The following is a 23,008-nucleotide window of genomic DNA, read 5'->3' as shown; positions in this document are numbered from 1 at the left end:
TTTCCATGAATTCAAGTCCTTCTTTCATTTGTTTCATATCGGAACGTAGTTCGCGCAGGTCAGAGCGCGCATCCCGTTCCTTCTGTGACATCACCAAGTGTAGAAAGTGCAAAATGTGCAAAAAGAAATACAATAAGCAAAATGACACAGCAAGTTGGCAGCGGTGACAAATCATAAAAAAATAATAAAACGCGTCTGTAACAGACAGAGAAACAGCACCAACCTGTGGTAGAACAACCACTCTGATTAGTCCTGCGCCTACTGGCTGTCACCGCTGCCGAATGCTACGATGAATGTCCAGCGCTTCCTTTTCTATTCTTGCTGATGCACTGTGGGTAGCTTCCGGGTGATGCCGATGCGTTGCCTTTCGTAAACCCTCGGTGAAGGGCACCTTGCACATAGCGGTTCGTCCCGGCCAGTCTGCGGGGTTAATGGCGCAGTGGGTATACCTGCAGGGCTGCTTCCGATGCTCCGCCGCTTTCAAGCTTCCAGTGAAGGACAGCCTCGTGCTAGCAGTTCCTTGCGGTGAGTCCCAGGTTACCTCTAGTAGAACAACCACTCTGATTAGTCCTGCGCTTACTGGCTGGTGAAATGAGTGTATTACAGTGTCAAATTAACCCGGAGTCTGCCGCTACGGCGTGCCTCATACTCCTGTTGTGGTTTTGGCACGTAAAGCCCCATAAACCTTTTCCGGTTTAATACTTTTGCCACAGTGCGATGTGCCATGGGAGGCAATGCCTATGGTCAACCGTCTCAGAGGTTATGAAATATGGCGCACAACAACGCCTCAAGCAAACACTTCTCCCTGTGTGTTCTGTGTACTACACAAACAGCAGTAGTGCGCGCAAGGTAATGTTTAATACCAACTTGTCAGTCTCGTGTTAGACTAAACATTGCCGTAATTTTAGGTTTATGTTATCTCTCACAACGTTCTTTAAGCGCTCGCGGAAACAAGCATGGACGAATGTTTGGAAAATGACGAAGCTAGTCGTCAGCGTAAGCTGCTTACCTTGTGAATAAGAAATCGTACACAAGGCCTTTGCTTCTTTTTTGGTTGTTGAGAGAGAGAGGTTAAACGTTGGCGAACGGAAACGGCCGAAAGTTCGAAGAACGTCATTGTTCCTTAACGTAGTAAGGTAAAACTGCAGCGTTGTATGCCAGGTCTTGCATGCTTAACCCAAACGTGACTTACTATACATATCGGCATCTCCCTGCACACTTTGACATCTCAAATAATCACACGGGGGTATATACTTTCTCGTGAAAATGGCGATTTGTGAGGACGACATGAAAAATAAAAATAATTTTTGCAAATTTAAACTGTGGCCTTGCGCCTGCTATTAGTTTACCATACTGCTGAAAGCTATGCGCCGCTATCAAGGCATGCGCTCGCCGTTGACAGTACAGACTGACGGCATATCTTGTGTAGTTATGCGGGAATTTGTTTAGCACCGTCTGTCCCGCTAATTTACGTCTCACGTGAGCTGCTTGAGAAAGTTCTTTACGAATGCAGGTTATTGTGTCAGAAGCTTCAAACGCAGCTGTTCTGCATTATGAAAATGTACGCCTTCCAGTGTCGCAACCAGTACTCGCTTCAACTGATAGGTGCAATGCACAGGGTCTGCGCCTGCGCGCAGCTTCTGGAGACTCCTGCATACCACTGCTATAGACCACTTTGTAGTCTCTCCATCGGCTTTGTCGCGGTCTTATGATTCCAATAGTTCAGCTTGCTGCGGTACTTTTACGAGCAGGTCCTGACCTGCAGCTAAGGCAATTGCAGAAGCCATTACTCGCGACATTTCAGCGACGATGGGGCGGCTGCCTTTCTGCATGAATTTTCACGGGTCAAGATGGCGGCCGCGAAAGATTTTTGCAACCCGGTTGGCCATATTTGGCTCTAAAGTTTGGCTCTACAGTTAAAGGTGGGAAAGCCACACGACTTGAGGATAGAAGCGCGGGGCACTGCCAGCAGTGTTTTAAAGTGAAGCACACCGTGTCGTAGGAGGTGGGGGTGGGTCACTGGGTGTGCATACGTTACAGGAGCGAGTTCGAGAAAAAACTCGATGCTAAAAACTAGTTTTTCCCGCACCGCGTCCAATGTACACAATGCCCTCTGGAGCTCCCTCGCCATCCCTACATTAGCCTATTGACAGCTGTAGTTATCCGTGACTCCCATCAGAAGCATTGCAGGAACTGCAGCTGCAGCGCTTCCCTTTCTATAAGGTGCGATTCCAGAGGGGCCGTAGATGGAACTGTAGAGAGAAGTGGCAGTTCCTATACAAGGGAGGCGAGGGGGGATGGGGGTGTAAGGAGAAGGCAAGCATAGCCTCGGTTTCAAGGGAAATGGATAAGATTACGTTCGTCCTGTGTGTCTGCTTCGTCCTTGTGGCGTTCTTGCGTTATATATCCCAGTTTATGATTAAACTACCAACACGCGCAAATGGTTCCCTGCTCAAGGTACGGTTCAATACGTAGCTGCTGTTTCTGAAAACTATTTCTGAAAAATAAACACCATGCAAACTTGTCAGGCCGACAAACTACGCAGGGCGTACAGGAGCAGAGCCGCGTTAATTAATGCGCAATGCAACGTGCAAGCACCACTAGCGAAGCGGTCAGCCGTCACATCTACATTTCTGTGGCCGCCGGCGTAGCTTTTCGGCTATGGCATTTCTAGAGGCCGTGGATTTGATCCCAACCGTGGCAGACGGGGGCGGAATAGAAAACGCACGTGCACTTACATTTTGGGACACGTTAACGAACGTCACGGTGTCAAAATTAACCCGTAGTCCCCACTACGGCGTGCCTCATAACCCAATTGGGGTTTTGGCACGTCCAGTCCAATAATCCAATGTAAGTTTAATACGTCTGCCACAATGCGATGTGCCATGCGAGGCAATGATTATGCTCAACCCTGTCAGAGGTAATGAAATAGGGCGCACAACAACGTGTCAAGCAGCACCTGACAAACAGCAGTGGTGCACGCAAGGTAGTGTTTAATACCAACTCATCAGTCTCGTGTTAGACTACACATTGAAGAAATTAAGCTTTAGTCATCAACATCGGCGCTAATTATCGTCAATCAAACCATCCAGCACGGAATGCATCGTTTATATCGATTCCCACACTGCGTGGGATATGCATAAAATTTTCGTTCTCTTCATTTCTTTTCTTTATTTTTTAACTATGTGGAGAGTAAAAGTCAATCCGTAATACGAAGTTCTCGAGCCTAGACTTTACGCTTACGTGCCTTAGTACTGTGATAGAACCTATGATAGCCGTCTACCTATGATAATAACCAAGAACCTGCGTAATCGCCCTAGTTGCAGACGCTTAGTCTAGCACGAACTGGAATCTCTTGCCTGCTACCTTGAATGAGTCACTATATGGAGGCGACTTGTGCATATGGGCATCTGACTCGAGTACTCAAGCCGTTCATTAACATCTACAAGCTGGCTTAATGCTAATTAATTATATTTTTATGAGCAGAGGCATACTCATTTCGCATGAGAAATCTGCTGTATTTCCTTCTACAAGGAAATGCCTCAATAAGTTGGTGATAGTGCGTTGTAGTCGCAGCTCCCGAGGCGCACACGAAAGACTTCTGGCATAAACGTTGGTAGCCGGCGGTTTTCGCGTTACCTCAAATCAACGGTCAAGTCGCGATGAACACCGGCGGTGTCGTATTTACGCTAGTGCTATCCCAACCAGGATTCAATGCCCCGGGTGCATATTGAGCAATGTTGTGCGGAAGGAAGCGTTCGATTTCATTTTGTGTCGCCGAGAGGCCGATGTTAACAGCGGCCACTGCAGCGCCGACGTCCCCGCACTTGAGTTGCAGAACGCATGCGTCAGCAACGCCGTCAACCATTGCACACCTGGCTTCGCAATCCGGTGGTCAGGACAACATTCTCGGTCCGATGAACGGACGGGCGGTCATTTCGTTTTCGTAAGTGGCCACTCCGGCGCACCTGACAGACTGACGCTTCCAGTAGAACACTCGTTCGAAGTCGGTTGCGGATCAGCACTGCAAGTCTCCGACAAGGCGATGATGTCTGTTTTCGGCATGGCGCAATTCCCTTCAATGTCTGGGGCATGTAGACTGAACATTGAACGACACGACTGAGACGTGTCCGTTTCTTGCGGCTCGTTGGAGCCTGTCGATCGTCTGATGAAGTGCATAATTTCCGCTTTTTTAGGAGAATCATCTCGTGACGTAGTGTTCGATCCGTGGTACCACAGCGATGCTTAAATGTAAAGTCATTGTCTCAATTTTTAGGTAGAAGCCTTCAACAGCTGTGGCACGCGATAGTGCGACGTACAAGAGCCGCAGAGGGTGCCTCTTATCCTAGTCGTACATGGCCTGTGATTTGTGGATGGTCATTGCATTGGCTTGTACGAGGGGAAAGCTGACCCTCTCGGACGTAAAGTTATCGCGCATGTACGAACTTAGGGTCACATTGCGCCTGCCTATGGCAACCCACTGGGGTCGTATTGCAGGCTGGCGCACTCTAGCGTGCTTTGCCTTGGCCATTGCGACGACACCCGCAGGTGCACCAAGAAACTCCCGAGTAAGTTGTGGCTAGTCGTTCTCTTTATTTCCTATGTAGCTTAATACAGCCGATATTGCTGTAGACTAACTGGTCAGTGTTGACTGTTGGAACGATTTGCGATACTCTATCTTGGAGCATTAAACGCATCAATCTTGGAGCAGCATATGCGAGTTCTGGCATCACTGATCATTCTGGCATCATTCCTCGTTGTTACAGACGGGAACCCAAAACCGTCGAGTTAGCGTGAGCCTAGCGGTCTAGAGCTTGACCGGCAGACAGAGGCCCAGTCGGTATAAACGGGCTCCCAGTTGATGCCATCGTGCTGCTGACTCCACATTGCAGTGGCTCATGAGTCGCGAGGGTGGTAACGAGTAACAAGAAGATTACATTACGTCGCTACGGTGCGTGGTCAGCTGTATAAGCTTCGTGACGGAGAATGACACCACAAACGCTCTAGCATCTGCTGAAGGCTGGATGCCGTTGGAGGAGTCGTCTGTCAGAGCATTCGGAATGAAGGTCGCTAAGGTAAAGGAGTAAGCGAACACTCCTGGCTTGCGACCGAAGCTCGGTACGGAGTAGTCCGTTAGCAACTCCGGTGTTTCTTAAACCAGATAAGACTACTGTCACTTTAAAATGGTATTGACAGTCCTGTCACCGGCAGGGCGGTTCAATTTTAATAGAAACCAAACAATAATATTGAGTAACCCTTAAAGGGCCCCTGAAACGGTTCGGACAAATTTTGTAGACGCGTACGGTACAGCTTAAGTAGGACATTCGCACCACAATTAAGATGAAGCGTTACGTATTAATGGAGCTACAAGCGATTAGAAGTTACCCTCCTCTCTAGCCGTGCTTTTCCTCCTCAACTCGTTCGCCGAGCGAGCGGGGCTAAGCTCCGCCTTCACTGGTTCGACGTCACGATGCGACGTCACATCGTCCACTTCCGGTTGTTTTGGAGCCCGTCCCCACCCGCGCGAGACCTCTCCGCTAGCCGCTAGGCCGTCGACCCCAAGCGGAGCTATCGAAGCAGCGTGCGTTGCGAGCAATCTGTCGTAGCCCCGAACGTGTCTGCTATTCCGGTAACCACCGGCAAGCTGATCATTTCGGCAAATGACTGGAGGCATAAACTCAAGCTGATGAACGAACTTTAGTGTAGACGCACGTGAGCGGCCTGATCGGTCTGCACGGTCCATACACTTGTTGGCGCAGCGCTTAACCAGCCAAACAATGCGCTAATATTGCTCTAACCAAGTGTAAAACATTTTAAGCATTTATAAAAACAACGTGTTGATGATTACACTCCTGCGAAAAATACACACCAGCAGCAAAGAAGAATACACTTCGTTGCTGCTACAGTGTATGGTTGAGCTCTGTGCCACCAGGTGGCTGCACCATGCAGACCATTCACATTTGCCCTTCTGCTCATCTCATGGCTCATCCCGTTACGGCACAGTCAAGCGGCCAGGCCCTGTCCCCTTGCGCTTGCGTTTGCCCTAATACCGGACTCGCGAAACGCTATTGCGTTAGTAATCATCCGGTGTAAAGTGACGGCCACAAACGCGCAAATCCTGGCGCCGATTGGATAGCAGCAGTCCCATGCGCAGCAGCCAGTTCGCTCGTACGCTGCCTTGCAGAGGGACACGATGTCGCAGCTTGACATACTGCCAGTCGCTACGTTCGCAGTCCACAAGGCAACAAAGTCGAATCATAGTGCTCGCGAAAAGACTGAGACCAACTCTGACCGCGGAGCTCTCGTCAAAATGGAGTACGTTGTACACAAGTAGACGACCATTGCTGTTTGCCGGAAGTGCTTAAGTGTACTGAAAAATTTTTCTTGTGCATTCTCTTTATGCTACTTTCTTTTTATAAAAACAAGTTAACTAGCATTCCAACTATTACGAAGATCATTTGTTTACTATAAAGTTGGAAAAATTATCGATCACGCGCCCTGGTCAGCCCATCGAATAGCTCGCCTCACTGACGTCATATGGTTGATTTCGGTCATATGGGTAGGGGCGGCTTAAAATTCCGCCGAGCAGTGCGCTGCGATCGGCAGCGATGTGCATTTTTAAAACCTTATAATAAATTACACGCTTTACGCGGAGCACTTAGATGTGTCAATTAATGATCAGAAGGACTCAGTACGTTTGTAGACAATCGTCAAAAGTGTTTCAGGGTCCCTTTAAAAGAAGTACCGAAACTTAAACGCGTTCTTACCTCATGTAACGTTACGATGAGCCGGCGACGTGAGATCCTATACCACCACAGTGTAAACACGCAGAACGCGTGCTGGACACGCAATACACGTGCATGGCGCTAACGCAGAAAGCTGATGGCTTGTGATACCTCCCGACGACACAAGGAGATATGACAGTTTTCCCGGACTAAACAGCGTCGATTTCAGCGACAGTGGCAGCGTAGCTTTTGACGTCACAAACACAGGGTGTCTAGTTAAAGGATATGAGTAGGGAACTCGCAACCAATCTTTAAAATTTATGTCAGCAAACCTCAATGAGGGTCTTGCAGCCATATTGTTTGGCAGCGGTTGATAACGAGAGTGCAAAAGCGAGCATATATTCATATTGGTATTAAGATCAGGGGACGCCGAAAAATCGCCAGTGTTGCCCTTAAAGGTTTCCCAACCGCCACTGGCGCAGCATAGCGAAAGGCCCACGCATGCACAGGCACCGCCGACGACTGCCTCTGCAACGAGGAAGAGAAGGAGGGAATGCGCACAATAAGCGGCTTGCTCGCCGAAGGGAGACAGCACTGGCGAGCCCACGCACAACCCGAGGCCGTAGAGCGCGCCGTGGGGAAGAAGGCGTGAATATGCGCGAAAAGACCGCCGTCTTTTCGCGGCTGCGGCATTCTAGGCGTAATTGCAATAGCAATCATACGGACACTCCAGGCGCATTTCTGCAGTCGCGTGATAAAGTCCAATGGCGATAACTGTCGGCGAGCGCCGTATGCTGTATGCGCGAGAGAAAGCTTGAGAGGGTGAGAATACTACTCATCCTTCGCTTAATAGGGCAGATGCCGCTGTCTGGCGGCAGCTGCAGACCAATTCCTTTCCTTGTCTACACATGCTCACATATCATCCCACCCTGTACCCTTCCTATTGTCCCCACTGTGGGGCCAAACCCACGGTGTATCACTCCATATGGCAATGCCCTAACCCTTCGAGTGTTCCTCCTATACCCAACCCTACCCTTTCCTCTTGGGAGTCTGCGCTGCTCAGCACAAGCCAGCAGGAAGAGCAATGGCCGATCCAGCCGGCTCGCGAAGTCGCGCATGGCAATGGAGCCCTGGACTGAGGGCCCCACTCATCGAGGAAATTTTCTACTTGCTTTGCGAAATAAATGTTTATTCTCTCTCTCTTGCGAGGGTGAGCGGGCGAACGCAGTTCAATCCAACACCTCGCGTCCGCCATCGAGGAACGCGAGCCGGAAGCGTGCCCTCTCCTGACGCCCGCGAGGCAAGGCAGCACCTCCTAGACATGTTCTAGTTTCTCTAGGGGCACGGGCGTCAAGAGAGGGAGGGGTGGAGGGGGGGGCGCTAACTTGCCTCGGTGTCCTCCTCGATCGCCGCTTCGGAGAGTGGAGATAACCGCGGCGTCTCCTACGGCGTTGCGCACGCGAATGGCGGGCGCCTTTGACGGACAGCGTAAGGACGTGTTGCTGGCGCTTGTGTGTCATGAAAGCCATCTGCCGTGGCGAAAGTGCGCGCCAGGGCGGGCCTCATCTTCGAGGCGATCTTTGATGTTTGTAGAGTGCGCGTAGTGCTGGTAGCTTGGAATGCGGTGTGCTTTCTGCGTTTTCTTCACGCTGAAGCGATAGGTGCACGAAAATCAAATCGCTTTCTGCTGTCCCGATTCCCGACTCCAGCATTTTTACAGCGGGTTTTTCCGCTCACCGAGCGAGATGTGTTCATGTTTACCTGTGGGCGCGTGGCCCAGTGCTTGTTAATTTAGATAAAACACGTTAGCGGGCGTGTTGGTTTCAGTCCATTATATAATGTGTAAGCGCGACTGAACAACGACGTAGAAAGCAGCCGACGCGCAAAGTGAGCGCTATCTCTCGGTGTGTCCTTCTTTCTTCGTCCTCGTTCAGTCGCGCTTACATATTCTATCATTGTTGCTAATTTCGTTAGTAAGCGAATGTTCAAAGTTCATACGGTTGCTAAAACTACTATCCTTATTTGGTACAGCTATCCTCTACATTGCTACCCCAATCGGTGCTTCGTCTTTCGGACGAAACTGCGACATTCTTTCAACTGTTGTGAGCGGCTCGGCGAACTTCAAACGTCAGGGCACTCGCCGTCGCTTTGGTGCCGTGACACAAATTGTTCATCTCATAGGCCAGTCGTAACACCGTCCAATCTTCGCAGCTTTTCTTGCCTTCTATGTAAATGGCCCATGGTTGGCGATACTCTTTCTCTTTGCGGTCAAAACATGCTATACAACGGAACTAACATCCCTTGAGCCAAACGCGCTGGTTATCTTAATTTGTGAAGCAACTGTTCAGCCGCTAAATATTTTGGGCACCGATTTTTTTCTTTTCTTCTACGCGCAGGTTATAGGTGAGACTATAGAAGGACTGCGTTCTGCGGGCGGCACATCGTCTCTCCAAACAAGCGGCCGGTGAACCATGTATGAATCCTCGCAAGCTGTCGTCACGAAACGTGTACCCGAAAGGGCCAGCACCGACTGGAATGGGTTGAACATTCCGTGCACCATGAAGGATGGTGCGAGCTGCAGCTTAATGAAGCACCGTCGCGAGTTGAACAAGGTCCTCCTAGGTGCTTGCCTAGAGCTTGGGGAAGATGGGCGAGGAAAGAGAGGAGGTGCCGTCCTAGTCGCGCGTGGTGAGGCATGCACTTGCCATTACTCTGCATACGGCCCGGTGCAAGTCTCACGCGAAGCGAGGGCACTGGCTCTTGCTGAGCGTCTACTCGCCGAGCATCGCTGCATCACAGCGATAAAATTCAAGGTGATTTGGATGAGTCGCGCCTCGATGCGTTCAGCAATAAAGCGCAATCGCTTTTTGAAAAGCATTACCTTCTGCCCAGCATTTCTATTATCACCTCGCGATGACGCAATCTTTCTCGAAATGCTAAATCCTGTCCCACAGCGTCATAATGTCGCCCTCAACGTCAATGAGTTCGAGGAGGAATGGGATTTCGACGTGCCCGTGTCCGGAAGGTTGCTCTGCTTGGGCATGGATCATCTGAGCGCACTGGACATGTCATATGTTGAAATGACTGATACCCATGCGTGTTGGCTGGTCCGCCTGCTCACTGAAAACAAGAGCATCACTGAGCTGAGTGTCTCAGAATACGTGTTCGGCTACCGCGACGGAGCCTCTAACGCGCTGTTCGCCAGATACCTCGCGAAAGAAGACTGCGCGCTGCGAAAACTGACTCTCCAAACGGAGTTCCTTTACGACGGAGGGTTGCCCCTGAGGGAAATCATCGATGCAGTCTGCAATATGAACACACTGCGGGAACTCAACGCGGACATCGTCACGGCTAGCGAAGTATTGTAAGTATTGCTTATAATTGTATTACGAACCGACGGTACACCAACAGGGCATCTCGCAGCACATATTACGGGACTTTGGCTGCTTCGTCCTGTAATGGCCAACGTGTCATATAAGAAAATTTTAAGCATCATACTTAGTGTCAAATGTAATTTAATGGACACAAGTTAACACAATGCCCATATTATTGTATTACATGCGCTGTAGCGAGCTTTTGAATCGTGGAGAGTTCAGCGAACAAATTATTGAGTATTTGCTAAACAGGTACAGTTTATTTGAAGTAAAGATTTCTTGAATTAAATCGCACGTCATTGCTTGAAATAAAGCGGGACATGTTGTTATACATTTCCTTGATGTCGAAATACGATTGGAAATTACATGATTATTAACGAGTTTTGCGTCACTGCGGGTTTAGTTACCCTTTTGGACTTCCTATTGTCATTTAAGATTGCCATTGGCGTCGTGTATTCAAGCTGCTGTTGTATTCCTCACTCTAGACCACACCAGTCAGTTGTCATTATTAAAATTGAACTTGCCCTTAAAGGGACCCTGAAGCGCTATTTAAGTGATTATTGTTACCTATCATTTTCAAATCACCGCTACTAATTGCGAGGGGAAATGATGAGCAGCACCGGAGAAAAGATCAAACTTGGTTCTGGTTGAATTTTGTGCCGGAACTTCAGCCCCTGATTTCAGTGTGACCTCTTGGATATTAACTTGCTTTTTTTTTCGTTGACGCCGTTTCACTGACGAGATGGTTGCCGACAGCTTGTGGATCTTTTGGAATATAGTGTCGCAGGGTGTCTAACAATCTGACGTTTCCAAATTCCCCGAGTTGTCCAGGTTTTCCCTGAGCACCTTTGCGAAATTCCTTGAATGAGCCTGAACATTGTTTATGTCAAGGCAGGCTGACACGATATTGCTGGATGCTGCCATTTTCTAGTAAGCTTGTTGGAACAAAAACATGACTTAATCCAGTTGGAGTTATGAGTAATATCTATTTTGTTTAAACATAGGGCACAGAGAAAAAAATTGTAAAACCAATCTCAAGTTGAGTCGAACTTTTTCAAATACGAATGAAAAGGAGATGCATACATGAGTAAATATTTTTTAATATGAGCTATGTCTATCAACTGATTGCAAACTCATCGGTATGAGGCCTCAACGTTGTCCCAACTAAGATTCTCTCTCAGCAACTCGAATGTCACCCTGAACTGTCCTGACATACTCTCAGCCCGTACACAACATCTCAGTGTTGGCTTTCACTCTTTAAAGAGTTTATTATGGTTTGAATGAGGGACTGCATCTCGGCGTCAGCCAACACTTTGTTTTGTGAACTCAAGCCCCTTGAAAGAGGCGCTGGCACGCTTCCTTAGCTCGATTTAGATACCAGTCTGCCCTTCCCGGAACATCAAGAGCGCTTAACCACGATCAAGGAGTGGGTCCAACGCGTCAAACAACCATATGACGCCAACACTAAAGTGTACCAAACCGATACCGACACGCCGGCAATCGACAACCATCTCATACACTTATGGGAAGAATGCAGAGGCCTCACAGAAACATGGTGCAAACAGAAGCTAAGTCGCAAACTTAGACTTAGGATTTCAAACGTCACTAAACAGGCCAGGAATTATGCCCTGAAGGTTCACAGGGACAATTGGCGCACGATCTGCGATTCGCTTAAAAGCACGCTAACCACCAAAAAGACGTGGAACATACTCCGCAGCATCATCGATCCTTCAAATACCAAAACAAACAAACACAACCCTACAAAAGCTCGTTGGCGAATATCCGGGAACCCAGGATGAACTCATACAGGAACTCCAGCAAACTTACACGGTAATACGGACCGGGCTTTCTAAACCATACCCTCAATATCCGGGACCTCTGAACGAGATATACTTGATGCACCCATCATGTATGCCGAGGTATACGCGGCAGCACAGAGCTTAAAGATAAACACGGCACCGGGTCCCGACGGGATCACCAACGCCATCTTGAGAAACCTAAGTGTTGAAACCCTGCGAGCCTTTACGAAGCAGCTGAACGAAGAAACATGGACAGCGGGCGGAACATTACCCGAGGAGTGGACTACAGCTCACATAGTCGCTATACCCGAACCGGTAAAACCGCGCAGGCTCGATCAACTACGACAGATCTCGCTCATGTCTTGCCTGTGCAAGCTTCTTGAACGAATTGTACTCTCTAATAGAGAACACATGGAAGAACATGGACTACACCCCAATTGGGTGTACGGACTTCGGAAAGGCATGTCAGCACAGGATATCTTCCTCCTCTTCAAAGAAAAGATCCTCAACCCACAACCGGGCAGCAACAACATACTCCTTGCCCTCGACGTGGAATAAGCACTTGATAATACAGCACACGAAACCATCCTAGCTGGCTTCGCCGCCATGGGATGCGGAGAGCGAGTATGCCATTATGCCGTGGCTTTTCTCAGCCACCGCAATGCCCGCATCGGCATAGCAGGCCTACAGTCAAGACATATATACTCTACCGCAGAAGGGTACTCCGCAAGGATCAATAATATATCCTTTCCTCTTCAACATAGGACTTAGAAAACTTGCTTTGCAACTGGAAAACATCTCAAAATTCGGATGTGCCTTCTATGCCGACGATATCACCCTGTGGGCAACCAAGGGTTCATACGGCGACAGAGAAAACACATTAATCACAGCCATCAGACACATCGAGTCACACCTAATCACAGCAGGAATGAGGTGTGCCCCACACAAGTCGGAGTACCTTCAAGTCCGCCCCAAGCAAACTAAGGAACATCGAGTACCCATCACCAATGCACCTCGAGATTGCCGGGCAACGTATAAAGCGCGTCCCGACCGCATGCATACTAGGTATGCTCGTACAGCAGAACAACGGCATAAATGCAGCCTCAGATAAATTAAATCACGTTATAAGAAGCATCGCATCACTCATCGCCAGAGTAGCGCGCAGCAAAGATTGTTTCACAGAGGACGAAACCTTAAGACAAGCCCTCGTCATCAGGCGCGTCACGTACGCACTACCGTATCAAGTCAATCGCAAAAGCGAGACAGAGCGCATGGACACTCTTGTAAGAACAGCGTTCAAAACGGCCTTACAGCTACTGTCAAGCCCAAGCCCAAAGAAATTACTAGCGCTAGGCGTATACAGCACCTTTGAGGAGCTAGCAAGTGTCACGCTCATAGCGCAGAGGGAGTGCCTCAACAAGACTCAACAGGGAAGACACCTTCTTCAACGGCTAGGGTACCCGCTGACACCTCAGTGCTGCAAAGAAGAAACACAACTCTTGCCTAACCACATTAGCGAGAACATTGTAGTAGACCCTATCCCCAAGAACATGCACCCCACCCACAATCAAGAGAGAAGAGCAGCGCGTGCCCGCATGTTGCACAAACGCTGTTTCAGAGACACAGATACGTACTACACTGACGCTAGCCCGTATTCCTCGTCGCCACGTTGCGGGCCCAAATACACACTCGCCGTTGTCAATCAGCGGAACCTGGTAGCCTCCGCCTCCATCCGCGCCACATGCAGCGCAGCAGCAGAAGCAGCAGCGATCGCTCTCGCACTTCGCGACGCCGAGAGCAAGGGAAGGTCCACCCGCCTCTTTACGGACTCACAAGCAGCGTGCCATTTATAATTGAATGGAACACTTCCTATACAAGCCATTCGAATCTTGGGTCGCTCACTAGATTGAACACACGGTATCGTCTGGTGCCCTGGGCACGAAGGCTTGCGGGGCAACGAAGAGGCGGACTGCGCAGCTCGGGGTTTCACTAGCCGAGCGTTAGACCACACCGTTCTTCAGCCCCTGACAGACCGACGAGCGACCCACGAGTTATTAACGACAAGTCCACAAATACTACAGGACCAACGTCTCGGAAGAACACAATACGCTCCCCCACACAAAGCTCTCAATAAACTCCAGGCAAGGGACTGGAGCCGCCTGCAAAATAAAACATACGCACACTTGTCTCGTCACGCAATCTCCCCAAACAGTTATACGTCCCGGACATGCCCCTGGTGTTGCAACCACACAGCGACACTCGCGCACATAACACGAGTTCACCGACAGTCCGGGCGACACAATTTCGCCACGAGTCACAACACACAAACTCATTACGTGGTCTTGGGAGGCGAGACTCTCCCAACTGGACCTGGGAAGCCAACTGGCGACCCTTGACCAGGCTTGGCGACCCGTGATCGCCAGTGGAGCCCTGTCAGAGGGAAACACCCTGGAATAAGCCGCGCAATGGTTTCTGCAATAATAAAGTTCCTCCTTCTCCTCCCGTTAATTCCTCAGTGCGTTGGCCCTTTCTGTTCTCATCCTCCTTCTGCCACGCGTTCAACCCATGGATCCTTTGAAGCACCCTCTTGGTCAGTTGTAGTGAGCGTGTGATTTTTCGGACTTCTAGGGGGCGCGCAAAAACATCCGAAAAATCGTGCAGTCCTAAAAAAATGAATGCATGTCTGTAACTGCCCGTAAGCGCTAAAATTGCCGCAGGCACGTCAGAAAAATCTCTTAAGGCCTGCCAGTACACTTATTAGGCATATCTGTGCTCATACTGTGAAAGGAGACGGGGTTGCATGCGGGTATAAATAAGGAATACATACTCTGCCCCGTGACAATTGCCCCTTCCCACGCTTGCTATCCTTCACCGCGTAATATTGCTTTACCAAGGCAAAGCTAACTTTCGGTGACGACTAACATTACGTAACGCGCTGTGATCTGCGAGCTTCGAAGCCAATCGCGAGGATTACAAATGCGGAGTCAGCGCCCTTGCTGACAGAGGCGAATTCATTCAATGAAAAACTGAGCACCGCGCGGCAAGAAGCTTAATAGAGAAGGTACAAGCAGCTAGTCCTGACGTTGCCGCGGTGGCGGCTACGGCGGCCATGGGATCTGCGTGGGAGAGTGCAGGTTCGAGGTGGCTCGATAATCAAAATGGCGGCGATGGCGGCTTCGACCAATGCCATTTCAGACCTGCAGTAAGGGCAATATACATTGACAATGTGGAGTACATGGTGGTGCCGCGAAGCCGTGCGAATTATCGGGCATGTTCAAATAATTGGGCGTCCGGAAAATCGGTCCTTAACCAATACCTCGTGCCAATGACACGTCGTCAATGGCAATTAGCTACAATTCATCTGTTACTGGAGCCAGCATTACCACTACTTTCTTTCCCTTTCTATAAATTTACAGCTAATTTGCCCTGATAAGAGCGAAAATTCCCTGACTTTTCCCTGAGTATTTCCAGACTATTCAATTTCCTTGAGAATTCCCGGGTTTGCCGGTTCGTAGACACCCCGAATGTGGTCCTTATTTGTTGAAACATAAATTATCTTCTATACATTCAGATACTTCGATTTCAGTTTCTTGCACTGAATGTATTGGAGCTCGAAACAGCTTTTTACTTGAGGCATAATTTTTCAACAAATATTTTTTTTCTCCACATCTGCTTCCAGCATCAGTACGGTCACCCTCTTTGCCGAAGTCATCACACGCAGTGCCACAATACGGCGGCTGAAGCTACCTTCGACGTTATGCGAATGTAGTGCGTCATCGGAGAATCCAAATCTCCAATTTCCGGATCCCCAAGCCGCGAGGTGCATGGAGTCCTTGTGCCAAGCCCTGCAGAAACAGAACTCGACGCTCAGCTGGCTCTGCATCGGCATGCAGAATTTTGGAGAAGGAGAGTGCCACGCCTTCTTCCGTGCAGTTGCGGACAACAAGGCACTGAACACGGTGGTCGTCGACACCTTGCCCTGCATCGACAGACTCGACAGAGTCTCCAGAACTATACGAGAGCAAGGACTCGATGACCGCGTTGTTGTCAAGGGACAAAGGGCGCACGGCAACGCAAGGCAGCTGCAGCAATGCCCGCAAATCTGCAATGCAACAATCAATGCGGTGATCCGAATTGGAAACCTCCCGCGCTCAATAATCCCATCTTTACACGTTGTCAGTGGTTGCCATCACATAACTTCGCTGTGTGTTAAATGCAGTAGCTGCGAACGCAATGAGTATTCCGCCTTGACAGCATATATAAGGGGCGCTACCGCGCTCACTGAGGTATACATAGAAGTGGCTGCCTCGAAGGTCCTTTGGGCCAGCCCGGAGCGTCGGCATGTGGAGGGAGAACTGGTGTCAGCTCTCGCTTCTAACACCAAGCTAGTCAGGGTCAACCTCAAGGGATTGCAGCTGTCGTACGACGACTTGAACGTACTCGCGCGAGGCGCTAGCAGCAGCCTCAGCCTCACCGAATTCACCGTGAGTCCTCATTGCATCATTTACAACGGGTATGATGTCTTCAGGCGCGACTGTTCTGCACACGTGACGGAAGCGTTCCTCGAAGAAGCCAACCGCAAGGAAGGCGCACTGGCGGACATCCTGGTATGACTCTGTTCTATTTCTTTTTTTGTCTGTTCGTGATTACAAGGAAAGCGATAACCTACTAAATAATGCGCACACAACGGACTCTCCACATTGAAAATTCTGCCAAAGTTGCTAGGCAAAACTCTTGATTTTCATTAAAATATTCCCTCATAAACGCCAGCATTCTCCACGATGTGCGCATATTTACAAAAACTGAAAACATTGTTTTGAGGACAGTGAGTACCTACAAATTTTTAAAGCTAATTATACTGCCATAAAAGTAGGCTGCAAATAGGCGCAGACTAATGTACCTATTATCCATGATTCACTTGTTAGTTGAATGATGAAATCACCAGAGTTCCATGTCGGAGACTCCGTGGGGCTTACGGAATTTTTGTTGGTGCCGATTAATCGAACAGTAAGCGTCGCTTGGTCGTTGTTGCATAGACGGCAGCGCACTTCTTTGCCTGCACATTTTAAGCTAATGAATTGCATCGTTAAGTCTCCCACATGTAAAATATTCGCTCCCACACTTCATGAAATTCAACTTGCTTTTCGTATTACATTCACGTAAAGACGCTTTTACGCAGTATGCGAACCGCGCATGGCCGCACCGCGAGACAACGTTACTGCGAAACCGGTGAAGTACTCGAAACTGGTTGCGGCAGAACTATTATTTTTTCTTTCGACGTCCCTAGCCACCTTGTAATCCCCATCTTCACAATTTACCTGAACGCGAAAAAAAAGAAATTTACAACGGATCTCCCAGCCAATCAAATGTGACGGATCTCCCAGCCAATCAAATGATTAAATGAGCCAATCAAATGAGCCAAACGGATCTCCCAGCCAATCAAATGTGAACTCCGTGCCACTGGAGCAATGTATATTGCAATGTCAAACGTGCTAACCACCAGGTATTCGTGGAACATCGAGGCTGAGTAATTAGTGCAAGGCTTCACGCTGATCCTCAAAGACGTGAAAAAGGGTTATGCATTTCGTAGGCGAGAAGGAGCAGCATTGCAGTGCTCGAGGATTACATTACGTGGGCACTAGAAAACAATGTGTTCTCGACAAGATGGCAGTGGTGTCCTACTCGCGATTTTCCTCGTTGTCATGCTCATGAAAAGGGCGTCGGCGGCAGAAGAGGCCCTACGTGACAATGATGATGATTAATCTCATACAAGGTGCGTAACCACGATAAAATATCCGCCGAAATTTAAAGTTTTTGGTGGAAAACAACCTGAACAGCTTCGCCAACGTCGATGTTCAACAGCGACGTCTAAACGGCAAACGTCGCGCGCATATCTCGAAGGGCCGCACTCCGTTATTTCGCTCATCGCACGCGTTGTAATGGAAGACGCTGGCTCCACACTCTGCTTGAAAGTCTCAGGCGGGAACTTCGTACCGAGTCACCGAGCCTTAAAACCATGAAGCGTTTTAACAGCGCAACGATTCATTCACCGGCGTCCTGTATGATGATACAAGAGCCAAATTAATGAACGATGGAAGGAGATTTAAAATTGCTAAGACATTTCAAAAGCCATGCTGGAGTGACTAGACATTTCAGTAAGACATTCTGCAAACGAACGAAGGTAATACGAACTGTCCCTTTTACACACATAAAAAAAAACGATTCACCAAGTTTACCTGAAATATATTTAATTACTAAGACGTTGAATGGTCGCGAACAAAAGAAACGGTTACCATTTGCCTTTGGAATATTACCGCGAATATAATCGACAAAGCCGTACATCCACAACGTCAGCATTACGCAGGCGTTGCTCGCGTAATATATATATATATATATATATATATATATATATATATATATATATATATATATATATATATATATTGCACACACACACACACCAGGCAAGGGCAGTAACCATTCCTTGGGGACACGATTCATGACAAGCGTGGTCCACTTTGCGGTGCATGCTTCAACATCCGTAGGGGTTGACCGGGCTTGCCTCGAATAAATGCTGAATTACACTACCAAGCTGTCGTGTCAGCAGATGCCGAATCCCGCGGCCCATTGCATTTGCAACAAGGCATGTGTTACGCACAACGGCCATCACGATGTGACAGCATGCTCGTCAATCACGTCGGACGCTTGCGTCGACAGCACACTTGCCAAAATGTGTTGAACGAATATATTACGTACTTTTATGGAGTGAAGAAATCGGGAAATTTGGAAGATACAGTTTGAATCAGCTCGCACGGAGGTGATTGGATGTCGCTGTGAGAGGCCTTCGTGCTGCAGATGACAGAAAAATGGACCGATGATGATGATGACGATGATGAAGGTGATCTTTCTGCACACACAGTAGCGTCCGCCTATAATGTTTGTTTGCTCTATGTAAAATCCTGTGGTTGCACTGGATCGCGATTAACTTCAAAATGCTCATAATCACGTTGCGTAGACTTCATATCGGCAATCTAAGAGATTAATTCTGCGACGAAGCAAGCAATGCTACGATCAAGACGGCGCGTCATGTTTTAATAGTGTAAGCACGGCCACCTTCAATTTCCTTATCGATTGGCACGCGCTATCCATTTCAGTGCCGTTTTTGCGTACACTATAGAAGTGCGGGGAAGGGTTTAGTTCCGCAGGCTTACATTTCCTTGACTTTCCCAACCATGCCTCATCTCTGTACACGCAGGAAGTGGCCAGGAAGAATGCATCCGCCATCTTGGACGCTGCAGACTTCGTGCTGGGCGAACAAATTGGCGTCGAGGGTGCGCGCGCCCTCGAGCTGATGCGTGACCACCCGCGTCTCCTCGAAAGGGTGATGGAAGGTGCTGACGTCACAAAGGCCGAAGCCAAGAAGAGGATCCGCAGCGCCCTGCTCCGCGTCCGCAGGAGCAGCATTGACGAATTTATGACAATGACTGGCATCGTCAAGGAGGCGGTGCAGTGCCTCAGTCATCCCGGTGCCAGGAGGCTTCAGCTCACCGACATTGGCCACGACTGCTGGCTCCACATTCGAAGTTTCCTGAAGATAGCGGACGTCGTGTCACGCTGAGCCAGTTTAGGTCAGTGAAAACAATCTACCGGCTTTTTTTTTTCGTCGTTTTTGTAGCGTCGGGGTTTGAAGGAATAGCTCGTTTAACACAGCATGACGGACTTGAATGTGACTTATTTATTCCTGGTACGATCGTCATTAGCCTTCTGATGACTCAATCGCGAAGCTCGGATTCATTTTTTTATGTGCCACATAATTTCTTTGATAGTATAAAACGCACAACCTCAGAAGGCGCATATATCGTAAATATTCAATATCTTCTTGGATAGCATCTCAGTTACAAGGGGGATAAAAAAAATTACCGTCTTATTTATACCTTTACTTTTTTTCCATACATAACAATAAATTTCTAGCGACATCACTGATAACCCGATTGTTCGTCAGTGATGGTTGTTGGGCTTTCTTATTCATTCATAGCTCTAAAGGCGAGAGAGTTTTTGAAAGGTGAACATGCTCTCCCGGTTATGCCGGCCTTGTTAGCTCGGTTAGTGAGAATAAAATATTATCACGAGGAATAGAATGAAGGGGAAATTTTTAGGATAAACAAGCTTGACACTTGAGATTCCGCGTAGCATTTGCCAATTGTTTTTGGTATAGATATATATAAAGGAAAATTGACATGCCATTTCATCCAGCGATCTGTTGCATTAAACGAATGTCTTCGGCATGTACTATATAAAAACATACCAATAGAGCTAAACGAACCTAGAACTTGTTTCGTACTAGCTGGTGTACAGACTACATTTGGTTTCATTTATCAGGAGATCTGTGTATCGCGATGTCATAATGCGGGAAGTGGGCACAAGGCATGCAAACACCGATCTATTGGCGCTCTGCTGTGATACCAAACAAGGACACGCAGTGAGTAACCATGTAGGAAATCAGTAAGCACTTTACATGACGTAATTTATTTTCCATTAATAGACCTGCTAATGGCCCTCTCCTTTTCTTAACGCCTTTATTTCCAAGGCCCGCAAGCTACCACAAGTTAGAGGAATAAAATGGCAGTGAAAAGGCCAGTTGGTGGTCGTTAATACTTTCTTCTTGCTCTATGTGTATAGTACAAAAAACCGAGACCCCAAGTTATCATGCGCAAACTTCAACTACTGTCAATACTGTAATGACACAGAGACGCAAACGGAACATGCAAGGTCGAATTGGTTGAAATATTAGACTTCAGCAATACATATTTTATTCGTAAATAAAACAGAGCTTTGATAAACTAGAAAGTGATGAAATGTCACGACCTCTTATTTTGAATGAGTTGGCATGCACGAATGCTTTTCTTTTCTCCACAACCTGCAGTGTGAGACTGTGACGACTAAGGGTGTTGACACATTTGTATGGTTATCACTTTCTCGTTGTGTTGTTAATGCTAATCAATAAATCTTACCAATATCTGCTTCATTCTGCAGTCTTCGGCAGCAGAGGTAGGAAGCCCTAGGGGAGAAGAAACCAAGGTGGCTCCTCCTGCTGGCGTCGAAGTACGGCTGTAAATAGGAGCTGTTACGTTTCCACTAGTAGGGCTCGGTTGTGCACCTATTGACTTTTCACGTCCTTTACATCGCCGACCCAGCAAGGTGTTAGAAAGCCACTGAACACGGTTTGCCATCGCCGATCTGGAAGTGTTCCAGCGTGGATTCACTGTGTGGTGGCGTTGAAGCAGTAGAGGAGGCGTCCGTTCCTTTTCGTTGTATTACTTGACGCGACATGAACGGCGATTGGAGTTTGCTTGACACGTGCCAAGTTCGCAACGATAGTGGCGTGCCCATCTTTCTTTATTGACCCTGCTTTCAGAACTGAAACAGAGCTTAGATGTATATCTGTCTCCCCCGATACTATGTGCAGCTGTTGTTTTAATTTGCATTGTGCACGTCGGAGCGAGTGATTTGAGGCACTTATTAGGCGCTAGTGTTCTGCAAAGTAATTTCCATGGTTTTATTGCGGTAATTAGTAACATGCAATAACGAGGACATGCGTCTTCCAGCGCGTGTAAAACCACGTGTTCGAGTGCCGAGACCATTCTTCTACTCTTGTATCACTCTGTCCGTAAAGAGTCAATTGTCAGTGTTGTACTGTGCATTGTAATCGTCATGCCTGACGAAAGTAAGAAATAATCCATGCATGTTTCTGAAGTGGAGCCCGAGCTAGCATTTAGAGCTGGAATCAGTTCGCTACGAGCATTGAATGTGAGAGACTGGAGACGCGAACTCGAAGGTATTTGAATTGAATGTGACGGAGTTTTGTTCATTTCCCATACCCGATTCTCATTCCTTTTTGAAAACATTGTACCTAAGTTTTTTTTTTTATACATAAGGGTAAAGTCAAGTGTACAGTACCACGCTCTCGACATAAACTGTCAGGTATAGTTATATTATCGCACTTATTACTTCGGTATGTAATGCTACATCGACAGTCAGAAGGCGTTTCGTTCTTGAACTAAATATAGCACAGTGTGTATAGCAGTTCTGATGAGTTCTGCAGTTAAGTTCTGCTGATCAGTTCTGCAGTTCTGATCACTAACCACGCATTAATGCTACTGTGGTGCAACTCAACAGACACAATTAGCTTCCCAGACCGAAAACAGAAGTGACGTTAGGATTAGCCATGTATATAGATTGCCTAGCTCTATTACGATGACATATTGACACAGTATATGTCAACCGCATTTAAATGGGGGGCGGAGGGCAGTGAAGGACTAGGCGTAGGGACAATTTCTAGTAATTTCGCCAGCATAAGGCAACTTTCGTTCACGCAGGCACCACTCAAGTTGTTTTAGCAGCAGAATGTCATAGCCACAGTAGCACGTGAGTAAACTGGAGAGCAAGTTCGTTGTGGAAAGATTTGTGTTTTTTGTTGCCTGTAAGTAAAAATCGCAAAAAATGAGCGTGTCATGGCAAAAAGACTGTTTGTGGCCTTTTATCGAGTACAGTGCATGCTGTGTATACTAGAAACACAGAAATTTAACACTCCCAGGGTTAGTTTTGCAGCATTGTGCAGATACCCGGGATGGTGGATGGCAAAACGGCGCCACGTTAGCTCAAATTGTAAGAGTATCGCTTGATCCACTTTCGTGTCCATTAATTTATCATTTCTTTATTTGAGGTAATAAGTACAAGTGATTTACCCTATGTTGTACTTGGTGCCTTTCTTTGTTGGTTTCTTATGATACAGTTAATAAAAATCGAACCCCTTTGTTCCCTTTCTTCTCATTCATTACATTAGGAGGGTCACGAATCCGGCAACATTGATGCCTTCATGTAACTTGTGCGCGTTGATTGATCGTTTGCCTTCACCCAAATAGACCACTGATTCGTGACGCCTGCGACAAAAAAGATGTTCCACATCCGACGCCTAGGTTCGTGAGCGGTGGCGCTGGCTAACACTCCCAGGGTTAGTTCTAGCAGTAAACCGCAGAGAGTGAATGACAAACCGGGGTCGCCGCTGTAGCTCCATAAGTAAGAGCATGGGAGGCGTGATGCTAACACATCG

General features: G+C 48.0%; 1 protein-coding gene across 1 annotated transcript; it reads left to right on the top strand.

Annotated features, from left to right (window-relative positions):
* Nucleotides 1–222: 222 nt before the first annotated feature.
* Nucleotides 223–22,714, top strand: LOC139052846 (uncharacterized). Its single transcript, XM_070529993.1, has 5 exons — nucleotides 223–525; nucleotides 9,122–10,089; nucleotides 15,578–16,505; nucleotides 19,154–19,526; nucleotides 20,932–22,714. Exons 2-4 carry the CDS (start codon nucleotides 9,197–9,199, stop codon nucleotides 19,514–19,516), a joined length of 2,184 nt encoding a protein of 727 aa, XP_070386094.1. The 5' UTR covers nucleotides 223–525; nucleotides 9,122–9,196; the 3' UTR covers nucleotides 19,517–19,526; nucleotides 20,932–22,714.
* The last annotated feature ends 294 nt before the right edge of the window (nucleotides 22,715–23,008 follow it).

This window comes from Dermacentor albipictus, unplaced genomic scaffold (genome assembly GCF_038994185.2).
Source record: "Dermacentor albipictus isolate Rhodes 1998 colony unplaced genomic scaffold, USDA_Dalb.pri_finalv2 scaffold_39, whole genome shotgun sequence".
NCBI classification, from domain to species: Eukaryota; Metazoa; Arthropoda; class Arachnida; order Ixodida; family Ixodidae; genus Dermacentor; species Dermacentor albipictus.
This window is presented reverse-complemented; position numbering and strand designations above follow the sequence as displayed.

Bases quoted from the DNA above. Each gene is read 5' to 3' on its own strand.
- LOC139052846 (XM_070529993.1), top strand. From the start codon at position 9,197: ATGTATGAATCCTCGCAAGCTGTCGTCACGAAACGTGTACCCGAAAGG. The intron at 10,090-15,577 runs GTAAGTATTGCT...ATCTGCTTCCAG, and splicing joins GTCACGGCTAGCGAAGTATT to CATCAGTACGGTCACCCTCT. The intron at 16,506-19,153 runs GTATGACTCTGT...CTGTACACGCAG, and splicing joins GCGCACTGGCGGACATCCTG to GAAGTGGCCAGGAAGAATGC.